General features: G+C 42.1%; 1 protein-coding gene across 5 annotated transcripts in view; it reads right to left on the reverse strand.

Annotated features, from left to right (window-relative positions):
- Positions 1 to 4445: 4445 nt before the first annotated feature.
- Positions 4446 to 23249, reverse strand: part of LOC125452287 (CSC1-like protein 2) — a 215780-nt gene continuing 196976 nt past the window's right edge. For 4 of the 5 annotated variants that reach the window (XM_048530516.2, XM_048530518.2, XM_048530515.2 and 1 more), the window contains 5 exons: positions 21808 to 21975; positions 18218 to 18333; positions 16109 to 16168; positions 7596 to 7673; positions 4446 to 5464 (listed from right to left, as the gene is read on the reverse strand). In XM_048530516.2, coding sequence (XP_048386473.1) covers positions 5312 to 5464; positions 7596 to 7673; positions 16109 to 16168; positions 18218 to 18333; positions 21808 to 21975 — 575 coding nt within the window. In that variant the 3' untranslated portion in view covers positions 4446 to 5311. The remainder of the gene's footprint in view (positions 5465 to 7595; positions 7674 to 16108; positions 16169 to 18217; positions 18334 to 21807; positions 21976 to 23249) is intronic. The other variant, XM_048530519.2, reaches the window with a different exon arrangement.

The raw sequence follows: 23249 nt of genomic DNA on the forward strand, positions 1-23249 counted from the left end.
TAGGGGTTAGCAAAACACTGGCCAAAATGCAACTGTTATCAGAACGTCAGGCTACCTGCTATTTGGCAGGTTTTAAAAAAAATGACATAAAACAATACTTGTAACTAATACAGAAAGCCTAGTGTTATCTCTGTTCATTTTTAGAACAACTTTATACTTTTGTTCACTTGTGGGACATGGGAATCACTGGCTGGCCAGCATTTATTGCTCGTCCCTAGCTCCCCCTGCATAGATCAGCTTGGTCAGCCATTTCAGAGGGCAGTTGAGACTTATCCACATTGCTGTGGGTCTGGAGTCACACCTAGGCCAGACCAGGTCAGGTCAGCATGACAGGTCTCCTTCCCTAAAGGGCATTAGTGGGCCAGATGAACTTTTCTGACAATCATCAAGGGTTTCATGGTTGCAAATAGATCCTTAATTCCAAGTTTTCTTTTTACTTCAATTCAAATTCCATCATCTGCCATGGTGGGATTTCAATTCGGGTTCCCATTTACCAAGTTTATGGATTAATAGTCTAGCAATAATACCACTAGGTCATCACTTCCTCTCCATTTGAGGGATTTGAAATATGGCCCTATTTTTGGCCCAGGCTGGTTTCAGAAAGTCAATAGGTGATAGGAGGGTGAGGTCAGATATGCTACTTATAAATAAGTGGCACTTCATGAAGAGGAAACTTTACATATTTCCATATACCCCTGAAGGGCATCCCTTTGTTAAATCAACATCTCATTCAATACCTGGGATTTTATTTTTATTTTCCCCCAATTAGGTTGTCAATTTTACAATGCCACCCCAAGATGATTAAGAACTGGGTTGTGTAGTTGCTCAAAATAATTTAGTTTCGGAAACTTTTATAGTGTAAAGAGGTGGTCATTTAATAAGCAAGACAAAAATAAAGTGAGAAATGAGATTGATCATTCTTCTTTGGTCCAAACCAAAAGATGAAAAAAACCTGTGTTAATCTAATATGGCAACAGCTTCATTGATCTGCTTCCGGAAGCAGATCAACAAGATGAATGTGTTTGCAGAGTGCCATCGGGATGTGGCCTCAAGCCTATGCTCGCTGCACAGAGACTGTCACATTGATCGGAGTAAAACCCTTGGCTAGGATCAGGCTACTGGCAAATGCCTTCTCAGGCAAATGTCACATTGTACATACTGGTCAGAACCATTAAAACAAAGCATCATTCAAAAGGTATGTGGAAGGAGGTGGGAAGGGAAAGGAGAGGAGAAATGAGAAAGGTAAAATAAATGAACATAGACAAAATAAGCTCCTGATGGTTAGCCCGAGCTGTATGACATTTAAAGGCTACACTTCACAGAAATAGTCTTGACATTGACTCACAGCTTTAAGACAAGGGGGTAACAGAAAAGAAAATACAGCTGACTTGAAATTATAGACAGAGTGAGGAGCATGTAAGACATAGCTTACGTGCTGAGCACAGAAATAGAGGCTGAGTTTTATTTGGCCGATTAGAAAAAAAAGCTACAAAGCACATTGCACGAAGATAATAGGTTAGAAGGTGCAGCAGAATCCATAAACAGCTTGCATCATAGTTTTCATTACAAAAATATGCTACTGTGCTGCAAAAGTAGGAGTACAGCGATATATTTTGATTAGATACATTTCTGAACAAATATGGTGTCTCAAAGCTTGGCCTGTTCAACCCTAGCTTCTTTTTAAAAAGATAAATACTCAAAAACATTTCAGGAATTTTGTAGGTTGCAATATGGTATTTGTTTCATTTCATGGATTGGAATGGGACACGTCAGAAGCTAAATGGATATTAAAAACTAGCCATAAGAGAACAGACTTTGATAAAGGAATCATCATTCTTTTTGTGGAATAGGAAACATTATTTTAATTCACAAAATGGACCAGTGTCAACCAGGAAATCACTCACTTCTTTCTTGACCATAAAAGCCAGACACCTTCTATAAAGTGCAATACTAAGTTACGTTTCTTACAAGAAAACAATTCATCTACAATAATGTGCAACAGTTGAAATGGCAACTAGCAAACAGCAGTAAACTCACAGTGTGCCTTAGTTGTTGTTATGAATAATTACACTGACAAGAGATGCCAGTACTGGAGAATTAGACTTCAGCATCCAGACACATCATTGAGCATTTTCAAGTTACGCATAGTATAAATTAGGTCAAGGTGTATCTCTCATTGAGAAGTGTTTAATTGGAATCGAAGGAAAATTCCTTTGTGTATTACCTTCAACCTCAGGATTATCCATATGTTCCTCGCCTGCTGATTTTACCAGGCTTGCCCAGTTATGTCAGACAAAACAGATTTCAGATGATTATACTGGTTCCTTCAGGAAAGGGAAAAATCTGTAATTTAGATTTCTGCTCCAGTCCCTTAGCTGTCAAGTGTGCAAGGAATGCTGTGTTCATGAAGCCCCTAGTTCAAAGTGAATATCTAGAACATTGATAGACTGTTTCAACGGTATGAGCAATTAATAGTATATGACCTTACGGCAGATGACATCACCAGTGCCACAGAACGGATGTAAAGCAATTCGCTGATCTCTATTAATTAGATTATATACACAATACTTGAACGTTAGTATACTTAGCTATGTACATATAACCCTACTCCAACATTATTTCAATCGAATGCAATAGTGGACCCATGATGTACTCATTCTAGGCATCTGTGAAAGTACATAATTAATGTCAGGTCATGCCAACTAGGCAGCAGTTCTCAGGTCTGTGAAGTCACTTTGGATAAGTGAATGTTCAGTTACTCCCATCAAGTAGAACTCAATTGCATTAGAAAATTTTCCCAAACGTAATACATGTGGCTGGATCCAGAAAATGCACTGTCAAATATCACTCATGGACAACAGCATACAGAAATTGTACAAAATGGGGTTTTCAGTGCCCCATGTCTTCCAAATAAAAATATACTGAAGAATGTTTAATGGGATGGAAAGAGGCGGGAAAGATAAGTTAGCCTGTTATTTTAATTCAGTGTGCACTGAAATTCCAAAGTACTAGATCTTGGTAATATGGGTTCTGAATTTAATTTGGATCATATTTCACTAAAATTCAACATAAAGCACAGCAAGAAGTTTTGATGGGAGCTACTATCTTTCAGTCAACTGCAAAAAGAGGGAGGCTGGAACAAACAAATCCTAATGACTCACATATAGCTTATTCTATAAATTCTGAATATAGCAAAGACGACAAGCCCTCTTTGATCCTAAGCATATAGAAACTTGCACGAATATAATGGAAGATAGGGTTTAACTCTCCATCCAACTCACTTTAAAAAGACCCATAGGTCAAACAGTAGTTAATATTAATTCAAGAATGCAAACTTTGTCAACAATAATGTGCACTTCTGTCAGATCAAAGTTCAAATGACATTTTGACAGGAAGGAAAAGTAGTACATATCAGTGAATGGGTTACGGCCCAGCTTAGAAAGGAATGTTACAATTCCTGCTATAAAGGATCATTATCCATCCAGATAGACTAAATATCAATTTTTACCTTTCTGTAACCTGTTCAAGATTGGATGGAGTCTGTAGTAATGTTTGCAAGCTGAGAATTCAGCCAAATATCACGTCAGATGGATGATTCAGCTTACAGGCTGCTGGGTAGGAGTTAAAATACTCTTGTATTTGGGTCTGTAATCATTTCAGACACCACAAGGAGTGGGAGGAGGAAGAGGAATAGGAATAATTTATTTAAATCACGATTGTTCTTTAATTGCAACTTTATCATAGCCAATAAAAAGCTGATTTGCAAGTGGCTCCCTGCCATCCTTGATTGAGGACATCCTTGCCAGGACAAGCTATGGTTCCACCTGAGCTTGCAGTGGTTATAGTCAATAGGTAACGCTGGTTCTATTTCAACAAATTTAAGTACGTCAGGCACCTTTATCCAGAGTTTGTTTCTCAACATCTGAAAGGTGCTGTCAAACAACTTTCTCATGCAACATAGTGCAGAAATAGAGGAGAATTGAAAAGACTTGAGCTTCAGTTCTGGTCCTTTATGGACAACTTTCTGTTCGGTCCCTGCAACCTTGTTTCTGAGATTTTCTGAAATGGATCAGCTGTTGACTATACTGCATCCAAAATTGGAGATTTAAAAACATCTACTAAATAGTCAATTAGAAATGCTGTACGATCTTCAGTAAATCTGAAACACAGTTTTGAAATAATTTTAAATGCTTTGACTGCAACTAGAAGTTCAACTTCTACCCCTGTCCTAAACACCAGGCTCTTTAGCAGGAAATGAACTCAATGAACGTGACCCATCCCCTACATAGCACACCTGAAAACTTCAAGGGGAAAGAAAAGTACAAAAACATCAGATCATCTGCAATTTCAGCATGGGATCATCAACAGTACCACATTGCTCATTTTAACAGCCCTATTAGCAAATGTTTGAATTACATAGCAAGCACAGACCCAACAGCCAGGACTTACTTCCTGCAGAAAACTTTACATTCTTTTAAATAAATATTTCAACTACAGTTGTGTGCATGTGCACTTTAAAAAATAAATAAGAAATGTCCGGAGCGGTGCCACAGAAAACATACATCTCAACACTGAAAATGCAAGATTTCTACAGATCACCTCCTCCTACAAAACTGAGATCACAGAGATGATACCTGGCACCAAGGACACATTTAAACTGGTCTGATAGATCAATGCTGCTAATCCCTCTATAAACTCTTAAATTAAATTGTATACTTATAAATATTCCAACATGCTGGATCAATTTTACCATCCTTTGATGCTTACATGATTTGAATTGGAAAAGGATTAATTTCACCAGGATTCTGTAACACTGATGCTCTTTCGTCTCATACAGTAAAGTATATCATACATCATTCCTTCTTTCCCCTCTCATCCATCCATCCACCCATCCATCCCTCCCTCCCCCCTCCTGTTCGGGTACGTGTTGACATAATCAGGCTGACTTGCCTGTTCCCTACTTTTGGTGGCAGATGAGCAGAAGGCTTTCCTGGGAATGACATTAGCGATGCAGTCAAATTTCCTACCACTAATATCAATATATATGTTGGTTGAACGTTTATAGTCGGGCAGGTAAAAACGCGTAGCTATTTTTTCTAAACTCCCGCACACCACATCATATTCCACTTCTGCTGTGTTCCTCCAATTCAGGCAAAGACAAGAAAGATTTAGCAAATTGCACTGTACTGGTATACACGGTACCAGGGGCTAGTAATTACAGTCTGGAGTTTCAACAACCTAGTGCTGCCATAGTTCCCAGGTCCTAAACTGTGCAGTCTGAATAATATGTTTTAAAAACTGTCAATTTCCTCTAATGATGAACTTCATTTTCAATAAGACTGTCTTCACAGGACTGGAAGTCTCCTTCATTGTTCACCTCCCTGGAGTTCTTCTGTGCTGCTGGCTCATTGTCATCTCCCGTGGGTTCTGATTGAGGGTCCTGCAGTACCTGGGCAATATACCTCTGTATATGGAAATGAGCACAGGTTAGTATTGCATCGTTTTATTAAGTAGTTTGTTAAAGAACATAGAAGCAGCCTAGTTGTACACTACTGTACAAGTGACATTCCACATTCATGGTCATGTGCAATTTCAGGTTTCTTGGAAAATTCACTAAAGGCAGAATTTGCTGCATCTGACAAAGGAATACTCAGGTTTCTTTTCGCGGTAGGCTGTTGGAAACAGAATAAAAAGGAACAGTTTTGGACATGCTGAACTTCAGTTCTGGGAATAACTATGGAGAAAAATATTAACAGCTGAAGGATATTACCAGCATTTTTAAAATTGATTTCAGATTTTTAACATCTGCAAAACTTTGCTTTTATGTTGATGTAAGGAATGGGAAATGGTCTGGCACCCTCTACATGACGTACGGATAAGGGGCGAATGACTGACAGATTGAACAGTCGTCCATCATTAGTGAAGTCTGAACCAGGAAGTGCGAGTTGGACAATTTCAATGTTAAATCAGATTCAGAAAATGAAACAGAAGTGCAAAAAATTTGGACTGGGAGCAAAAGGAGACAAAGAAAAGGTAACATGAAAAAAAATCTTCAACTAAAAATTGAAGGAATGAGATTCCATTTCTCCCTCAGATTTTCAGCAACAGAGGCACTGCCTGATAGTAAAGATGACTTAAAGAGGCTACGTGGATGGAAATAGTTAAGTCCTAATTTTCTGTGGCATTTTAACCTCCAGCTGAGGAGGTTAGGAACTTCACACTTTTCAAAGGAATTAAAATGGAGAAGAACATAACAGAACACTGTTTATGCAATCTGACTGAAGGAACACCACATTTTGGATAGTAGTTTGAGGGGGATTTCTTTAACTTCACATATCTATCACCAGGTTGCTGTCCAATACAAAATGCAATGTGCATTGTCAGCCCCATTTTTACTGTAAATTCTACCCCATTATAGAAGCAGCTATTCTACTCATGGTGCTCATATCAGTTGCTCTAATTATTTGTATTTAGTCGAAACACATTCCCCTGCATAATTGTTCAAGTGCTTCATTTATCTTTTTAGAAAATGCTCTAATCCCTGCCTCAACAATTGCGGTGAAGCATAGGTTTCTATAGAAGATGCAAGAAACAAACATTAACATACTGATCGTCCTGTGCTGTACTTCGCCTCCTCACATCAGTAATTAGGGACTTAGTGGAAGCGGGAAGAGAGAATGCAAAGCATTTTTAAAGGAAGACACAATTGACGTGGATTAATCTGTTAAACTAGCAATGTACTGCCCCCACCCTGTGCATCTCTTGCTGTAACTTAGATTAACGATTCAGAATCCTTGCAATACTCAACAATCCCAGGAGTCAATGGAAATCCAACTATCATTTGAAACAGAGAGAAAAACAGACAGACAATCAGAAGCGGTGACATGGCTTTAGTTTAAAATAACTGAGCAACAGAGTTGGGGGGGGGGGGGGGGGGGTGGGGGGGGCAGACAAATAGGTTTTGTGATGATTTTGAGCTTGAATGCTTTGTAACAATTCAAGAGACTTATGGTAAATTTGAATAAATTGTTGATACAGATGAGATTTGGTCAAAAAAGAAAAGCATGTGGCAGCGTGCTTCCTTTTTTTGAGAAAGAAAGGAGCCAAGATGGAGTTGATTTGTGATTGACCTGATTTGGTGTTGTAAATTATGAAACTTAAATTCTGACTTGCAAACACAGGAACAACACTTCTGCAAAAAGAAAATAAAAATCACAACCTAATTCTGCTCCTTTAAAGGAAAATCTCAAAACATTTGTTGGAACTTCTAAATCATTGTAGGAACAGAAGTTAACTAGCTATAACATCAAACGCGTGTAAGAGAATACGATACGGTTCTACGGTCAGTGACAATTAGCCTGCTTGTGAAACAAAAACAACTCAAAAATGTTTAGTAGCTCACAAAGCATTGGAGTGCCCGACAGTATATGCTCAAGCCTTGACGTGGAGTATGAAATCGTAATCTCCTCCTAACCACGGATATATCCAATTAACTTAGACAATGAAAATGCCAAAAACTAAGAACCAGAACATGAAATACTCAGCCTTTCATTGATAAGCCAGGGCTACTGATGTACAGTTAAAGGGTAACTTACTGTAACTTTTGGTGGGGATGAAGTGCCTTCCCCTTGTCCATTTGTTTCAACAGCACCATCCACTTCACTACGATCAATCTGAAAATGAGATGAACATTATAGCATATTTACATATGAACCCCAAACCCAGAAATCTCTCAACAAAGGTCGCTGTGTCAATTAAACACTACACAGTGGAAACAGGTTTGCTCGTATCTCACTGCTGAATATTTTCATGAATATTCTTTGATCCTCCAAATGATAACTGAACCAACCCGAACAGTCCCTGATGAGAAGCAGCAAGACCAAGACAACATCCACACTTGGGCTGATGGGTGCCAAGTAACATTTGTGCGACACAAGTATCAGGTAGTAAGCATTTCAACAGGAGGGGCTCCAACCATTGCTCCTTGCTGTTCAATAGCTTGCCATTGCTGAATACCTCACCAAGAACAACTTGAGGGTCACCACCGACTAGAAACGGAACTTAAAAGAGCAAGAAAACGTTGGGAATTCTGCAATAATTCACCTCTTGACACCCCAAAGCCTGTCTACTATCTGCAAACTGCAAGTCAGGAATGTGATGCAAGAGTCTTTACTTGCTAGCAACATTCTTCCTAAGCCATACAGCTGCTTGTTTTTCAGAAGTCACAGCTGCACAGGGATCTTGGAGGTCATTGCAGCAGAAAGAAACGTAAAGGGGAATGTAGCTTGCCAGAATGAGTACAACTCCAACACTCAAGAAGCTCGACATCAACCAGAACAAAGCAGCCATTTGAGTGGCATCCCATGCACTGCCTCTATCAATGATGCACAGTAGCTACAGTGTGTACCTTCTAAAAGATGAACTGCAGTAACTCACCAAGCCTCCTTAGATTACAGCTCTCAAGTTCTACCACCAGATGAATGCTGCCATTTGCCACACACCATCCTGATTTGGAATTGTATTACTGCTCTTACCTCCTTAAAAACATGCTAAGCATGAACTACTTCACATGTATTTCAGTAGTTCAAGACAGTAAATGCTGGACTAACCTCTGATAGCCCCATCTGTGATTAAATATTTTAAAAAACTGGATGTGAGTTTGCTCGCTGAGCTGGAATGTTCGTTTTCAGACGTTTCATCACCATTCTAGGTAACATCAGTGAGCCTCCGAAGTGCTGGCGTTATGTCCCGCTTTCTATTTATCTGGTAATAAACCCAAGCAAACAGACAAAACAGGCTCAGAAACCATAACCACTCTCCCCTACATCAAAGACATTTCCGAAATGACTGCCAGACTACTCGGACCTCTTGGCATCAGGGTAGCCCACAAACCCACCAACACACTAAAACAGCAGCTAATGAACTTAAAAGACCCTATACAGACAACAAGCAAAACGAACGTCATCTACAAAATACCTTGCAAGAACTGTGACAAACACTATATTGGACAAACTGGCAGAAAGCTAGCCACTAGGACACATGAACATCAACTAGCCACAAAACGACATGAGCCACTATCACTCGTATCCTTACATACAGATAAGGAAGGAGACCACTTTGATTGGGACAACACATCCATCCTAGGACAAGCCAAACAGAGACATGCATGAGAATTCCTAGAAGCATGGCATTCCAACCGGAACTCCATCAACAAACACATTGGCTCCAAATCAATCTACCATCCCCTGAGAAAGAGAACAGGAAATGACATCACCAATGCAGGAAATGACATCACCAACCCAAGGAAACCTAACCAGATAAATAGAAAGCGGGACATAACACCAGCACTTCGGAGGATCACTGATGTTACCTAGAATTTGTGACGAAACGTCTAAAAACGAATCTTCCAGCTCAGCAAGCAAACCCGCATCCAGAACCTCAACCTGAGCTACAAATCTTCTCAAAACTCGCTATTTAAAAAAACGTTCCAATAACCCCTTGTGGAATTTTGTTTCTTCTGGAAGCCCATACAGATAACATTAATATTATGGTCTCCTCTACACACTCAACTAATTTAGTCCAACAACTCCCATTAAATTTCAATTATGCTGAGTATTGACTTATTTCTGCACACCCCTTCTCCATCATAAGTAAGGAAAGACACTTGGAACCTTTCAATTCCAAGGCACAAAATCTAGTTATAGGAAATTTGTGGAAAACTGCAGATGTATTAGTCTTAAATCTTCCAATGTATTCTCTTTACGCCTTGGGAACCATCTGATCCTGGAGACTCAATCATCTCAACCCCATGACATTTTCATTTTCACATTTCTTTTAAAATCTTCTTTATTTGCTGGCTTATTTCCAACTTACCACGTACCAGCAGCGTGTTTCCTGCTTTCATCACTGAAAGTGGAAACAGGGGACAAATCTGCCATTTCTTCCATTAAACATTAATATTTTTTCAGCATCAGACAGCTTTAATGGTTCAACATTCCCTATTGAGTACCTGCCCTGAGTTCATGGTGGTGGTGCTGGGCACTCCTACTGAAGTGGATGCCCAGATGATAATGGCACTTCCAAAACAACATGAGGGGGAATTCAAAGTTTCTGACCCAGTGGTGATAAAAAAAAACCCCAAGATTACAAGATGCTAAGTACTCTTGGTAAGGTACTTTAGTCCATCCTCAAAACAATATACATTGTAACCACTGCGCTGTTTTGAGAAATAGGAGGGCTACTGAAAAAGGGAACTGCTGCGTCCTGGTGACTGTTGAGCTGAGTGTTGCTATGACGATACCAATAAGGTCAAAAATCACAGGACACCAGGTTATAGTCAAAAAAAAACAAGCTTTCAAGGCTCAGCTCTTTCCCCACTGTAGTGTGAGCGTAAGACACAGAATTTATAAGCAATAAAGTAACAACCCTAAAACTGACTGCCTCGTTGGATCTTTATTCAGTTAGGATGGACAGTACTCATTAGAATGCAAAATCCAGATTCATTTCAAGTCATTGTCCCGAGATAATTAAAGGTCTTATCAGCATACACAAGAGATGACATCTCAGGTCAGACAATGCATTTTAAGCGTGAAGTGTTGCTCAGAATCTGTTTTAAACTGGGGTCAAGTTTTTTTTAAGCAAAACAGAATGCATCTGCAACTACACGAACATCTTGGGTATAGTCTGTGTACGCATCCTCACGTGCGTGTTGGGGGAGGAAGGAGTGCATGTGTCGGGGTGGAGGGGGGGGAGAAGTGGGAGAACGATCATGTGCTTTGTGGGCGGGGGGGGGGGTCCACATTTAGCACCACATGAACCCAAGATCACGAATGAGGCAGTCCTCATGGGTATGCAAGTTCACCTCATAGGTATGGGAGTCGTCCCCTTGTTTAAAGGGTAGCAAGGATAATCCAGGTAATTATACACTGGTGAGCCTGATGAAGTAGTGCAGGAAACTGCTGGAGAAGATACTGAGGGATAGGATCTATTTACATTTGGAAGAAAATGGGATTATTGGTGATAGGCAGCATGCTTTTGTGCAGGGAAGGTCATATCTCACCAATTTGATAGAATTCTTTGAGAAAGTGACAAAGTTGATAGAGATAGCGAGGTGAGGAACAGGGAGCGGGCGCAGCTTAACACGTGGCTATGCAGCTGGTGTAGGAGGGAGGGCTTCAGATATGTAGATAATTGGGATGCCTTTTGGGGAAGGTGGGACCTGTACAAGAAGGACGGGTTGCATCTGAACTGGAAGGGGACCAATGTCCTGGGTGGAAGGTTTGCTCGAGTAGTTCGAGAGGGTTTAAACTAGTATGGCACAGGGGTGGGAACCTGAGCTGTATACCGGAGGTGAGAGTTGATGCAGGTGAGGCAGTAGCAAGAGGTAGACCAGCTAGTGGGAAGGATTTTCCTGGGAAGGAACCAAGGGATCGGTTAAAGTGTGTTTGCTTTAACGCAAGGAGTATCAGGAATAAAAGTGATGAACTTAGAGCATGGATCAGTACCTGGTGCTATGATGTTGTGGCCATAACAGAGACATGGGTTTCTCATGGGCAGGAATGGTTGCTGGATGTTCCAGGGTTTAGAACATTTAAAAAGAATAGGGAGGGGGGAAAAAAAGAGGAGGGGGTGTAGCACTACTAATCAGAGAGGGTATCACAGCTACAGAAGCTTCCATTGTCGAGGAAGATCTGCCGACTGAGTCAGTATGGGTGGAAATTAGGAACAGCAAGGGAGTAGTCACCTCGTTAGGGGTTTACTACAGGCCCCCCAATAGCAGCAGGGAGATTGAAGAAAGCATAGGTCGACACATTTTGGAAAAGTGTGGACGTAGTAGGGTTGTTGTAATGGGTGACTAACTATCCCAATATTGATTAGAACCTCCTTCGAGCAGAAGATTTGAATGGAGCTGTTTTTGTAAGGTGTGTTCAGGAGGGTTTCCTAACTCAGTACATTGACAGGCCGATGAGGGGAGAGGCCATTCTAGACTTGGTGCTCGGAAACGAGCCGGGGCAGGTATCAGATCTTGTGGTGGGAGAGCATTTTGGTGATAGTGACCATAACTGCCTCACGTTCTACATAGCTATGGAGAAGGAGAGGATTGGCAAAATGGGAGGATATTTAATTGGGGAAGAGGAAACTATGACGCGATTAGACAGGAGTTAGGAAGCATGGACTGGGAGCAATTGTTCCATGGTAAGGGCACTATAGACATGTGGGAACTATTTAAGGAACAGTTGTTGCGAGTGATGAGTAAATATGCCCCTCTGAGACAGGCAAGAAGGGGTAAGATAAAGGAACCTTGGATGATGAGAGCGGTGGAGCTTCTTGTGAAAAGGAAGAAGGTAGCTTACATAAGGTGGGAGGAAGCTAGGGTCAAGTTCAGCTAGAGAGGATTACACGCAGACGCAGGCAAGGAAGGAGCTCAAAAATGGTCTGAGGAGAGCCAGGAGGGGGCACGAGAAAGGCTTGGCAGAACGAATCAGGGAAAACATAAAGGCATTTTACACTTATGTGAGGAATAAGAGAATGGTCAAAGAAAGAGTGGGGCCGATCAGGGGTAGCTTAGGGAACTTGTGTGTGGAGTCTGAGGAGGTAGGGGAAGCCCTAAATGAGTTTTTTGCTTCTGTCTTTACGAAAGAAACAACCTTTGTAGTGAATGAAACCTTCGAAGAGCAGGTGTGCATGCTGGAATGGATAGAGATAGAGGAAGCTGATGTGCTGAAAATTTTGTCAAATATTAAGATTGACAAGTCGCCAGGCCCGGACCAGATTTGTCCTCGGCTGCTTTGGGAAGCGAGAAATGCAATTGCTTCGCCACTTGCGAGGATCTTTGCATCCTCGCTCTCCACTGGAGTCGTACCTGAGGACTGGAGAGAGGCAAATGTAATTCTTCTCTTCAAGAAAGGAAATAGGGAAATCCCCGGCAATTATAGACCGGTAAGTCTCACGTCTGTCGTCTGCAAGGTGTTAGAAAGGATTCTGAGGGATAGGATTTATGACCATCTGGAAGAGCATGGCTTGATCAAATGCAGTCAACACGGCTTTGAGGGGGGCGGGGCAGGTCATGCCTCACAAACCTTATCGAATTCTTTGAGAATGTGACTAGAAAAGTTGATGAGGGTCGAGCTGTGGATGTGGTGTATATGGACTTCAGTAAGGCATTTGATAAGGTTCCCCATGGTAGGCTCATTCAGAAAGTCAGGAGGAATGGGATACAGGGGAACTTAGCTGTCTGGGTACAGAATTGGCTGGCCAACAGAAGACAGCGAGTGGTAGTAGAAGGAAAATATTCTGCCTGGAAGTCAGTGGTGAGTGGTGTTCCACAGGGCTCTGTCCTTGGGCCTCTACTGTTTGTAATTTTTATTAATGACTTGGATGAGGGGATTGAAGGATGGGTCAGCAAGTTTGCAGATGACACAAAGGTCGGAGGTGTCGTTGACAGTATAGAGGGCTGTTGTAGGCTGCAGCGGGACATTGACCGGATGCAGAGAAGGGCTGAGAGGTGGCAGCTGGAGTTCAACCTGGATAAATGCGAGGTGATGCATTTTGGAAGGTCGAATTTGAAAGCTGAGTACAGGATTAAGGATAGAATTCTTGGCAGTGTGGAGGAACAGAGGGATCTTGGTGTGCAGATACAAAGATCCCCTAAAATGATCACCCAAGTGGACAGGGTTGTTAAGAAAGCACATGGTGTTTTGGTTTTCATTAACAGGGGGGTTGAGTTTAAGAGTCATGGGATATTGTTGCAGCTCTATAAAACTTTGGTTAGATCGCACTTGGAATACTGCGTCCAATTCTGGTCGCCCTATTACAGGAAAGATGTGGATGCTTTGGAGAGGGTTCAGAGGAGGTTTACCAGGATGCTGCCTGGACTGGAGGGCTTATTTTATGAAGAGAGGTTGACTGAGCTCGGACTTTTTTCATTGGAGAAAAGGAGGAGGAGAGGGGACCTAATTGAGGTATACAAGATAATGAGGCATAGATAGAGTTGATAGCCAGAGACTATTTCCCAGGACAGAAATGGCTAACACGAGGGGTCATAGTTTTAAGCTGGTTAGAGGAAAGTATAGAGGAGATGTCAGAGGCGGGTACTTTACACAGAGCTGAGAGAGCATGGAATGCGTTGCCACCAGCAGTTGTGGAAGCAAGGCCATTGGGGTCATTTAAGAGACTGCTGGACATGCATATGGTCACAGAAATTTGAGGGTGCATACATGAGGATCAATGGTTGGCACAACATTGTGGGCTGAAGGGCCTTTTATGTTCTATGGGCTGCAGATGTCATATACATGGACTTCAGTAAGGCATTTGATCAGGTTCCCCATGGTAGGCTGATGGAGAAAGTGAAGTTGCATAGCATCCAGGGTGTACTAGCCAGATGTATAGAGAATTAGCTGGGCAACAGGAGACAGTTGTAGTGGAAGGAGTTTCTCAAAATGGAGAACTCTGACCAGCGGTGTTCCACAGGGATCTGTGTTGGGACCACTGTTTGTGGAGGAAGGTATAGATGGTCTGATTCGCAAGTTTGCAGATGACACTAAGATTGGTGGAAGAGCAGATAGTGAAAGGGACTGTTGGAGAATGCAGCAGAATATAGACAGATTGGAGAGTTGGGCGGAGAAATGGCAGATGGAGTTCAATCCAGGCAAATATGAGATGATGCATTTTGGAAGATCCAATTCAAGAACAAACTATGTGGTAAATGGAAAATCCCTGGGGAAAACTGAGTCATGGAGTGCACTGGGTGTTCAGGTCCATTGTACCCTGAAAGTGGGAATGCAGGTTTATAGTGGTCAAGGCAGCATATGACATGCTTTCATTCATCGGACGGGGTATTGAGTACAAGAGTTGACAGATCATGTTGCAGTTGTATAAGACTTTGGTTCGACCATGTTTGGAATACTGCGTACAGTTCTGGTCGCCACATTACCAAAAAGGATGTGGATGCATTGGAGGAGGTGCAGAGGTGGTTCACCAGGACGTTGCCTGGTATGGAGGGTGCTAGTTATGAAGAGAGGTTGAGTAGGTTAGGATTATTTACATTAGAAAGATGGAGGTGAGGGGGCACCTGTTTGAGGTCTACAAAATCATGAAAGGTATAGACAGGGTGGATAGCAAGAAGCTTCCCCCTGCCCCGAGGAGTGTGGGGGACTTAATTACTAGGGATCACGATTTCAAGGCGAGGGGGGAAATGTTTAAGAGAGATATGCGTGGAATGTTCTTTACGCAGAGCATAGTGGGTGCCTGGAACGCGTTGCCAACGCAGATGGCACAGAGGAAACACCACTCTACTCCCGATCCTAGAACAGTCAGGTCATCAGTGATGTTTAGGCTGAGTGTACAGGAATTCCTCAGGAAAACAATGCTATTCTGGGCTGTTGTGACAGGCCTGCAATTATCACTTTCCTGTGTGTCAGATCCAAAAAACATTCAACCTCAAGTCTATTTACCTGTAGTGATATCACAGTTGACCTTAAACTTTGTTTCAAACTAACTTGGCTCTGTCACCCGGAATCCCCTTTCCTTAAAGCAAAATTCTGTGGGCTATAGTCTTGCTCAGAATGGCTAGTGTGAAAAAGGAAAGTCACACCTTTACAATAGGAAGCACTCTTATGGAATGAAGGCACGATGCTGGTGACTGTTCATGGCGTTAAGAGTACTTCAATTTTTTTTTGTCATGTGCAACTGAGCACATTAAACATTTAGGCACAAATTCCAACTCTGCGCGCTCCTGACAATGTGTTAGTTGCTAAAAGAGTTTTTCCCCAAATCTCTGGGACTTAATACTCAATGATGTCAAAGCAGTAAATTTAGAAATAGGCTTAGCATTTGTAAGTTATATTATCAGTGACTGAATGCTGTACATAGCACACCACATCTAAACTCGTTTAGATCAAACGCTGATAAATGACAGAGCAAATTTTTGCCCGAGTTGACATCCTTCACCTCAAAAAGCATGAAATGAAATGAAAAGGAAAAAGATCCCAGCATGCAGATCGAGTTATCAAGGTTTTCAATTTGATTATTATGGATTGCCATGATCATCAAGTATCATTGGTAAAAATTAGTCAAAGTTAATTCCCAAAAACCACGTGGTGAAAATTACCAGCGTCCTGTAACAGGATTCGTCCTCTGTACTTATAGCATCGGCTGGAGTGGAGGGTTGCTGAAAATCAACATTTTCAACAGTTATATTACCTACATATGGAAAAGTAATCCTGGCAAGGATCATCTTACTAATAATGAAACCAGAAAACTTAATTCCTCCTCTTTTATAACTTACATAGTGTTACTGAATCCTGGTACTGGCTCTACAATTAACCCTGAAAATTGCCAAGAATAATCTTACCGAGCTCAGAACTAAGAGACAGTTTCTCCTCCATTAAAACTGATGGTATTAACTGATCCTAATCAGGCCTTCACAATTAATCACTATGCTCCAGGGCATGAGGTAAGCAAAAGGAAGTACAACTAAAGGATAACTATACATAAAGATGTATGCCTGTTCCTGATCACTGCTTAAATGATCTCTGCTGGGTGTAAGGAAATGATAGAGTTCAATCTGGACAATGCATTTTTGGAAGATCAAATTCAAGGGCGAATTATACAGTAAATGGAAAAGTCCGAGGGAAAATTGATGAACAGAGAGATCTGGGTGTTCAGGTCCATTGTTCCCTGAAGGTGACAACGCAGGTCAATAGGGTGGTCAAGAAGGCATATGGCATGCTTTCCTTCATTGGGCAGGGTATTGAGTACAAGAGTTGGCAGGTCACGTTGCAGTTGTATAGGACTTTGGTTCGGCCACATTGGGAGTACTGTGTGCAGTTCTGGTCGCCATGTTACCAAAAAGGATGTGGATGCTTTGGAGAGGGTGCAGAGGAGGTTCACCAGGATGTTGCCTGGTATGGAGGGTGCTAGTTATGAAGAGAGGTTGAGTAGGTTAGGATTATTTTCATTAGAAAGAAGGAGATTGAGGGTGGACCTGATTGAGGTCTACAAAATCATGAGGGGTATAGACAGGGTGGATAGCAAAAAGCTTTTTCGCCCCCCCCCCCCCCCCCCCCCCCCCCGCCAGAGTGGGGGACTCAATTACTAGGGGTCATGAGTTCAAAGAAAGAGGAGGAAAGTTTAAGGGAGATATGCGAGGAAAGTTCTTTACACAGAGGGTGGTGGGTGCCTGGAACGCGTTGCCAGCGGAGGTGGTAGACACTGACACGTTAGCGTCTTTTAAGATATATTTGGACAGGTACATGGATGGGCAGGGAGCAAATGGACACAGACCGTTAGAAAATAGATGACAGGTTAGACAGAGGATCTCGACCGGCGCAGGCTTGGAGGGCCGAAGGGCCTGTTCCTGTGCTGTAGGTTTCTTCGTTCTTTGAAATACCAGAAGTTTCACAAGGATACCTTTGGTGATCAAATAGATTGCACTGGCAGCTGTACTTATCAAGTTCAGACACGATACATGGTCACAGGGGTGAAATAGTGGAAGGCTGTAACAACACATCGAATTTTACCCCAATGAGAAATTGTCCTTTTGGCAGAAGGAAAACAACACGGAACAAGGATAGGCCATTTAGCCCTTTGAGCCTGTTCCACTATTCAAAAGGGCCACCAGACTCGAAACATTAACTGATTTCCCTTCAGAGATGCTGCCAGACCTGCTGACCTTTTACAACAGTTTCTGATTTATAGCATCACAGTTCTTTTGGATTTTACTTAGCCATTTTTTCCTACTGTTTGTCTCTGGTTGGCCAACAAATCTTCTATCCATGCTTAAAATATCACATTCTACACATTGAGCTATTTTCTGCAATAACCATCAAGCCGTACTTTGCATGCTCAGGAACTTGAAAAATTCCATCTTACAATAACAAGTAGACTACACATGTAATGCACCATGTATTATTCTGCTGTGCCTTCAATGAACTGTGAATCCTGAGCTTGATGTGAGACTACTTCTACACTTCATTCACCAACAGCAAATACACATTTGCATCCAAACTTATGAAGGCCAAATGAACAGTGACAATACCAAAATTCATTCATTATTCAAATCCCTAGGATGAGTCCATTTTTTAAAAAATCGGTGAGTGCTTATGCAGTGGTCTTAAAGAGACAAACCAAATCAACAGTGACATCACAGCCATATATCCTGCCACAAAGGCTCTCCACAAACATACAGCATGTTCAGATACCAAAAAAAGTGGCTTACCTTATAGTTATGAGCACTGAGGTATTTGAAGTGGCCAAAACAAACATGAGACAGGCAGATAACGATAGTGACCACCAGCACAACAAATGTAAACATGGACGTGGCAGCTAAGAACCCTGCATACAAAAAAAAAGTTTTACTTTGAAGACTGATTAACGAGTAAATGAATCTCGAACCTCAAGTAACTTTCATTTAAATAGGGCGTTAAACTTAGTAAAATATCCAAGGCACTTCATGGGAGTAGTCTCAGACAGAAGTTACGAAGCTATATGAATAGATACTAGAACAAATAAAAGCTGGTAATAACAAGGTGTAGAGAGCAGGATGAACACAGCAGGCCAAGCATCTCAGGAGCAGGAAAGCTGACGTTTCGGGCCTAGGCCCTTCATCAGAAATGCATTTCTGATGAAGAGTCTAGGCCCGAAACGTCAGCTTTCGTGCTCCTGAGATGCTGCTTGGCCTGCTGTGTTCATCCAGCTCCACACCTTGTTATCTTGGATTCTCCAGCATCTGCAGTTCCTATTATCTCAAATAAAAGCTTGGCCAGGTTTTGAGGGGGTGGGGTCTGGGATATAGTCAGGGAGGTTTACGAAGAGAATTTGAGCTCAACTGTTAAGTTGTGGAGGGCACGGCTGCAACAGTACAGCAATGAATATTTAAGATTCCCAAATGGAATACAGAAATCTGAGAACACTGCAAACCTGGAATATGGAACGGGCTAGAACTATGGAAGAGTCAGAACAAAATAATCAGATGAGTGCTGAACTGGAAGCCAGGCAGAGGATTGATGGATGTGTAGTGTAAGGGGTGATTTAGGATATGACCAAGTATGTTGTAGTCTGTGTGTAACGTGGGGGTTTGGAGCCTTCGCTATAATGAATTACATTATATTCATGGTGAGTGACTTTGTTCAGCATTTATTGATCAGTACTATCAATGCAGTGATATGCAGCCAATGAGGGTGCACAACATTATATGCATGAGTCAGGGATGTGACTTGTGCTGTACAGTTATGTTCCTCATGTTGATCACATGAAGGCTTCATTAGCAAATGTGTGGAGCACTGTGTACCAAAGTAGTCAATCCAAGTGTTCCCCAACCAAACACCTTGGACGAACCAGGAAATCCTTTCCCTCCTGAAGACCAGACATGCAGCATTCAAGTCGGTTGACCCGGACCAATACAGAAAATCCAGATATGGCCTCCGCAAAGCCATCTGGGAGGCCAAGAGCCTGTACCAGATAAAGTTAGAGGCCCAAAGCTACCAAATAGACACTGCTATCTATGGTGAGGCCCAAATGACATTATGGGATACAAAATGAAAGTGTAAGATAGTGGACAATGACACATCCCTCCCTCACATGCTCAATGCTTTCTATACTCGGTTTGAGCAGAATACCACCATCATAGCAACACCTGCCCCGACAGCCTCAGACACACCTGAAGTGGTGACAGAGGGAACAGAAGTCAGAATGATCTTCCTGGGAGTCAATCCTAGGAAAGCGAAGGCCCAGCGAACACTCTGATCCTGTGTGGAGGTATACAGACATCTTCAACCTTTCCTTCCTATAAGCCAAAGCCCCCACCTGCTTCAAGGCGGCCACCAGGTATCCCCTTACCCAAGGAAAGGCATGCAGTGTCCTTAAGTGACAATAGCTGACTTCAATAATCATGAAGTGCTTCAAGAGGTTGGTCATAGCCCACCTCAACTCCAGTCGCCCAACCTGCCTCGATCCCTTACAGTTTGCCTGCCAACATAAGGGGTGCAGAGGATGCCATATTCCTCGCCCTGCACTATCTGTACAAACGACGTGTCAGACTCCTGCTCGTTGACTACAGGTCCACCTTCAGCAACCAGATCTTCACTGCAGCCTATTAGTCAGAAAGCTGAGGATGGGTAACTGCACCTCCTCCACTATAATCCTCAACACTGATGCCCCCCCACCATGGATGCATCCTCAGCCCCCTATTGTACTCCCTGTACACCTATCACTGTGTTACTAAATTCTGAACGAACACCATCTACAAGTTTGCTGACGACACCACCATTGTGGGACGGATATCTAACCAGGACGAGCCAAAATACAGAAGGGTTTTGGTGGGGCTTGGTGACATGGTGCAATGAAAGCAAAAACATACAAACCTCAATGCTGGCAAAATTAAAAAAAAACATTTACTTCAGAAAGGAGTAGAACATGCTCCCATCTACATCAACCAAACAGATGTTAAGAGCACGAAGTTCTTGGAGTGACGATAACTGATGACCTGTCCCGGACATCTCACATAAATGGGACAGTCAGAGTGGCACAACAAAGTCTCTTCTTCCTCAGGCAGCTCAGGAAATTTGGCACGTCCATCAGGTCTCTCACTAACTTCTACAGATGCACCTTTGAAAGCATATTGTCCAGGTGCATAATGACCTGGTACGGCAACTGCTCTGCCCAGGACCATAAACTACAGAAGGTGGTGTGCACATCCCAGGCCATCACGGAAACCAAGCTTCCATCCATGGACTCTACTTACGTAGCTTGCTGCTGTGGGAAGGCGGCCAGCATCAAAAATCCACCACGCCCTAGTAAACTGTCCATACAACCACTTCCATCAGGCAGAAGATAGAGAAGCCTGAACACATGCATAAGCAGGTTCAGGAATAGCTTCTTTCCAGCTTTGATCAGATTGCTGAATGGATTCTAGCCTCAAATAATATAACCCGTATGCCTCTAAGTCTTTTTGATCTGTACATCCTTTGCTTGCTGTGATTTGCCCATACTGCTTGTAAACAAAGCTTTTCACTGTATTTCGATACATGTGACAATAAAAAACTAAAAGGAGTGCAAGTTTCATTCTTCAAAAAGACAACAATGAACCAATTCAGTCTTCAATGACAGCCTGAAGGATTCATGTAAATTTTATTAAAATCATTTCCAGATTATGAAAAAAAACCAAAACTCTCAACATGCCATGATGGATTTTGAATCACTGTTCTTGGTTTATTACTCCAGATCTCTGAAGTGGTGGAGGGACATTAAGAGAATTCTGATGAAGGGTCACTGACCCAAAATGCTAACTTTGTTCCCCTCTCCTTTGATACTACCAGACCTGCTGAGTACTTGCAGCATATTATTTGTTTTAAACACAGATTTGGAGTATTCCAACTTCTGTCTATCTGTACGTATGGTAGCTGAGGGATATATATTGGACTTTCGAATCAATCGGTGGTCCCTCGCAGATGAGGGTGACTTTCACTTTCAAGGGAGAGTCTGTAGGTGGCTGAAAGACCAATAGAGCACTGCAGGCTCAGTTAACTTGGGGTAGGTGAGGCATGGATTTTCAAATAAGGTCGTGCAAGTACACCTGAAAAGGGCAGATGGGGCCTCAACTTGATGTTTCATCTGAAAACTGACACCTCTGACAATGCAGCAGTCCTTGACAAGTCTACTGTTAAAATTTCAATGCACCGTCTTGTGACTTGGAGGCAAGGTTGAAAACCAGAGGTTTACAGGACAAAGAAAGAACAACGTTGGATGAAACAGATACACAACAGAAAATGGAAAAACAGGACAGAAACATACAAGATTGTCACATCTTACCTGTTCTTACAGTAGAGAAGAAAAGCAGACATAACAGACAAAGGATTGGAGCTGCCACCACCTGATTCACTGCTCCCGAGTGGATCTTCTTATCCAGTTTGGCAGGCAGGTAGGCATAGTACAGGTTATAGCGATCCACCAAATGCTTCAAAAGCATGTACATCAAACCTAATAACAGAATTTTGTTTAGAAAAGTTCTAAAGAAATAAAGCAAAAATATGCAGACAGTAAACAACCAAACAACGTGCTTTGAGATTTTTTTGGGTTGGGTTTTGAGGAGCCTTTTGGCGGCAGGGTTTAAGAGATACAACATGATGTTAGAGAAGCAAGTTGCTGCTCGCAACAGTGATATGGGGTGTAGGACCATGATAGCTGAAGGCAATGGTGAGGCAAGGAGAAGAATTCCTCAGTGCAGAATCAAAGCAGAGGAAAAAAAACAGTATTTAGTATCTTTCATGACTTCTGCATAGCCCAAGCTCTTTATAATAAAGATGGTTTTTTTGAAGAGTAGTAACAGTTGTCACTGACCAGAAACGGAACTGGACTAGCTACATGGTTACAAGGGCAGGTCAGAGGCTAGAAATCGTGCAGCAAGTAATTAATCTCCAGACTCCCCAAAGCCTGCCATCATCTACAAAATACAAGTCAGGTGTCATACGGTACAAACAGAGCATGCCAATTAAAAACTGGGGAGAATATCTTCCTTATCATCACATGTAAGAGAATTCCAAGAAGAAATAGACCATTGCTATGGGGAGAGGGGAGTAAAGGCCACAGTCAAGCATCTTGAATGGAATCCATGATATAAATGGAAGATCTGAGGTTTGATCTGCCAACTACTGTTAGCCGAGAGGATGTACACCTTGAACCCATATATCAATACCTGGGTGAGAAAACCACCAGCTGAATTCAGCTGGAACAATGTGCAACTGCGCTTGACAAAAATAATGCAGAATTTCTTCTTCCTAAAAATTTGTTCCTAAAAATAGTTTTCCCAGACTTGAATAAAGAAGAATAAAAAGTAATTTTTGACACGAGTTTCAAAAGGTTTGCCATGTTGGTGAAGCACTGGAGAGCTACCAAAGATGTAAAATTGTACGAGACAGGGCCTGCAGAACAGGTGGCATAAAAATGAGTGTCTCCCATTTAATGAAGAGGATTTTGTTCTGAGGGTAACGTATTGGTGGAATCCTTCACTGTTAGAGGGCTGTTTTGGCTAGGTCATTATGTATATTCAAGACTCTATCAGATATACTTTTGAAATCAGCGAGGCAATCAAGGGCTATGGGAATAAGGCAGGAAAGTCGAGTGAGAATGATCCGCTCAGCCATGATCAAGTGACAGAGCAGTCTAGATGGGCTGAATGGCCTACTTCTGCTCCTATGTTTTATAGTCTAAAGTGTTCCTTTCAGTGTGGGACTAAGCCAGTTAACCATCCAAGC

This window comes from Stegostoma tigrinum, chromosome 4, assembly GCF_030684315.1.
Source record: "Stegostoma tigrinum isolate sSteTig4 chromosome 4, sSteTig4.hap1, whole genome shotgun sequence".
NCBI lineage: Eukaryota > Metazoa > Chordata > Chondrichthyes > Orectolobiformes > Stegostomatidae > Stegostoma > Stegostoma tigrinum.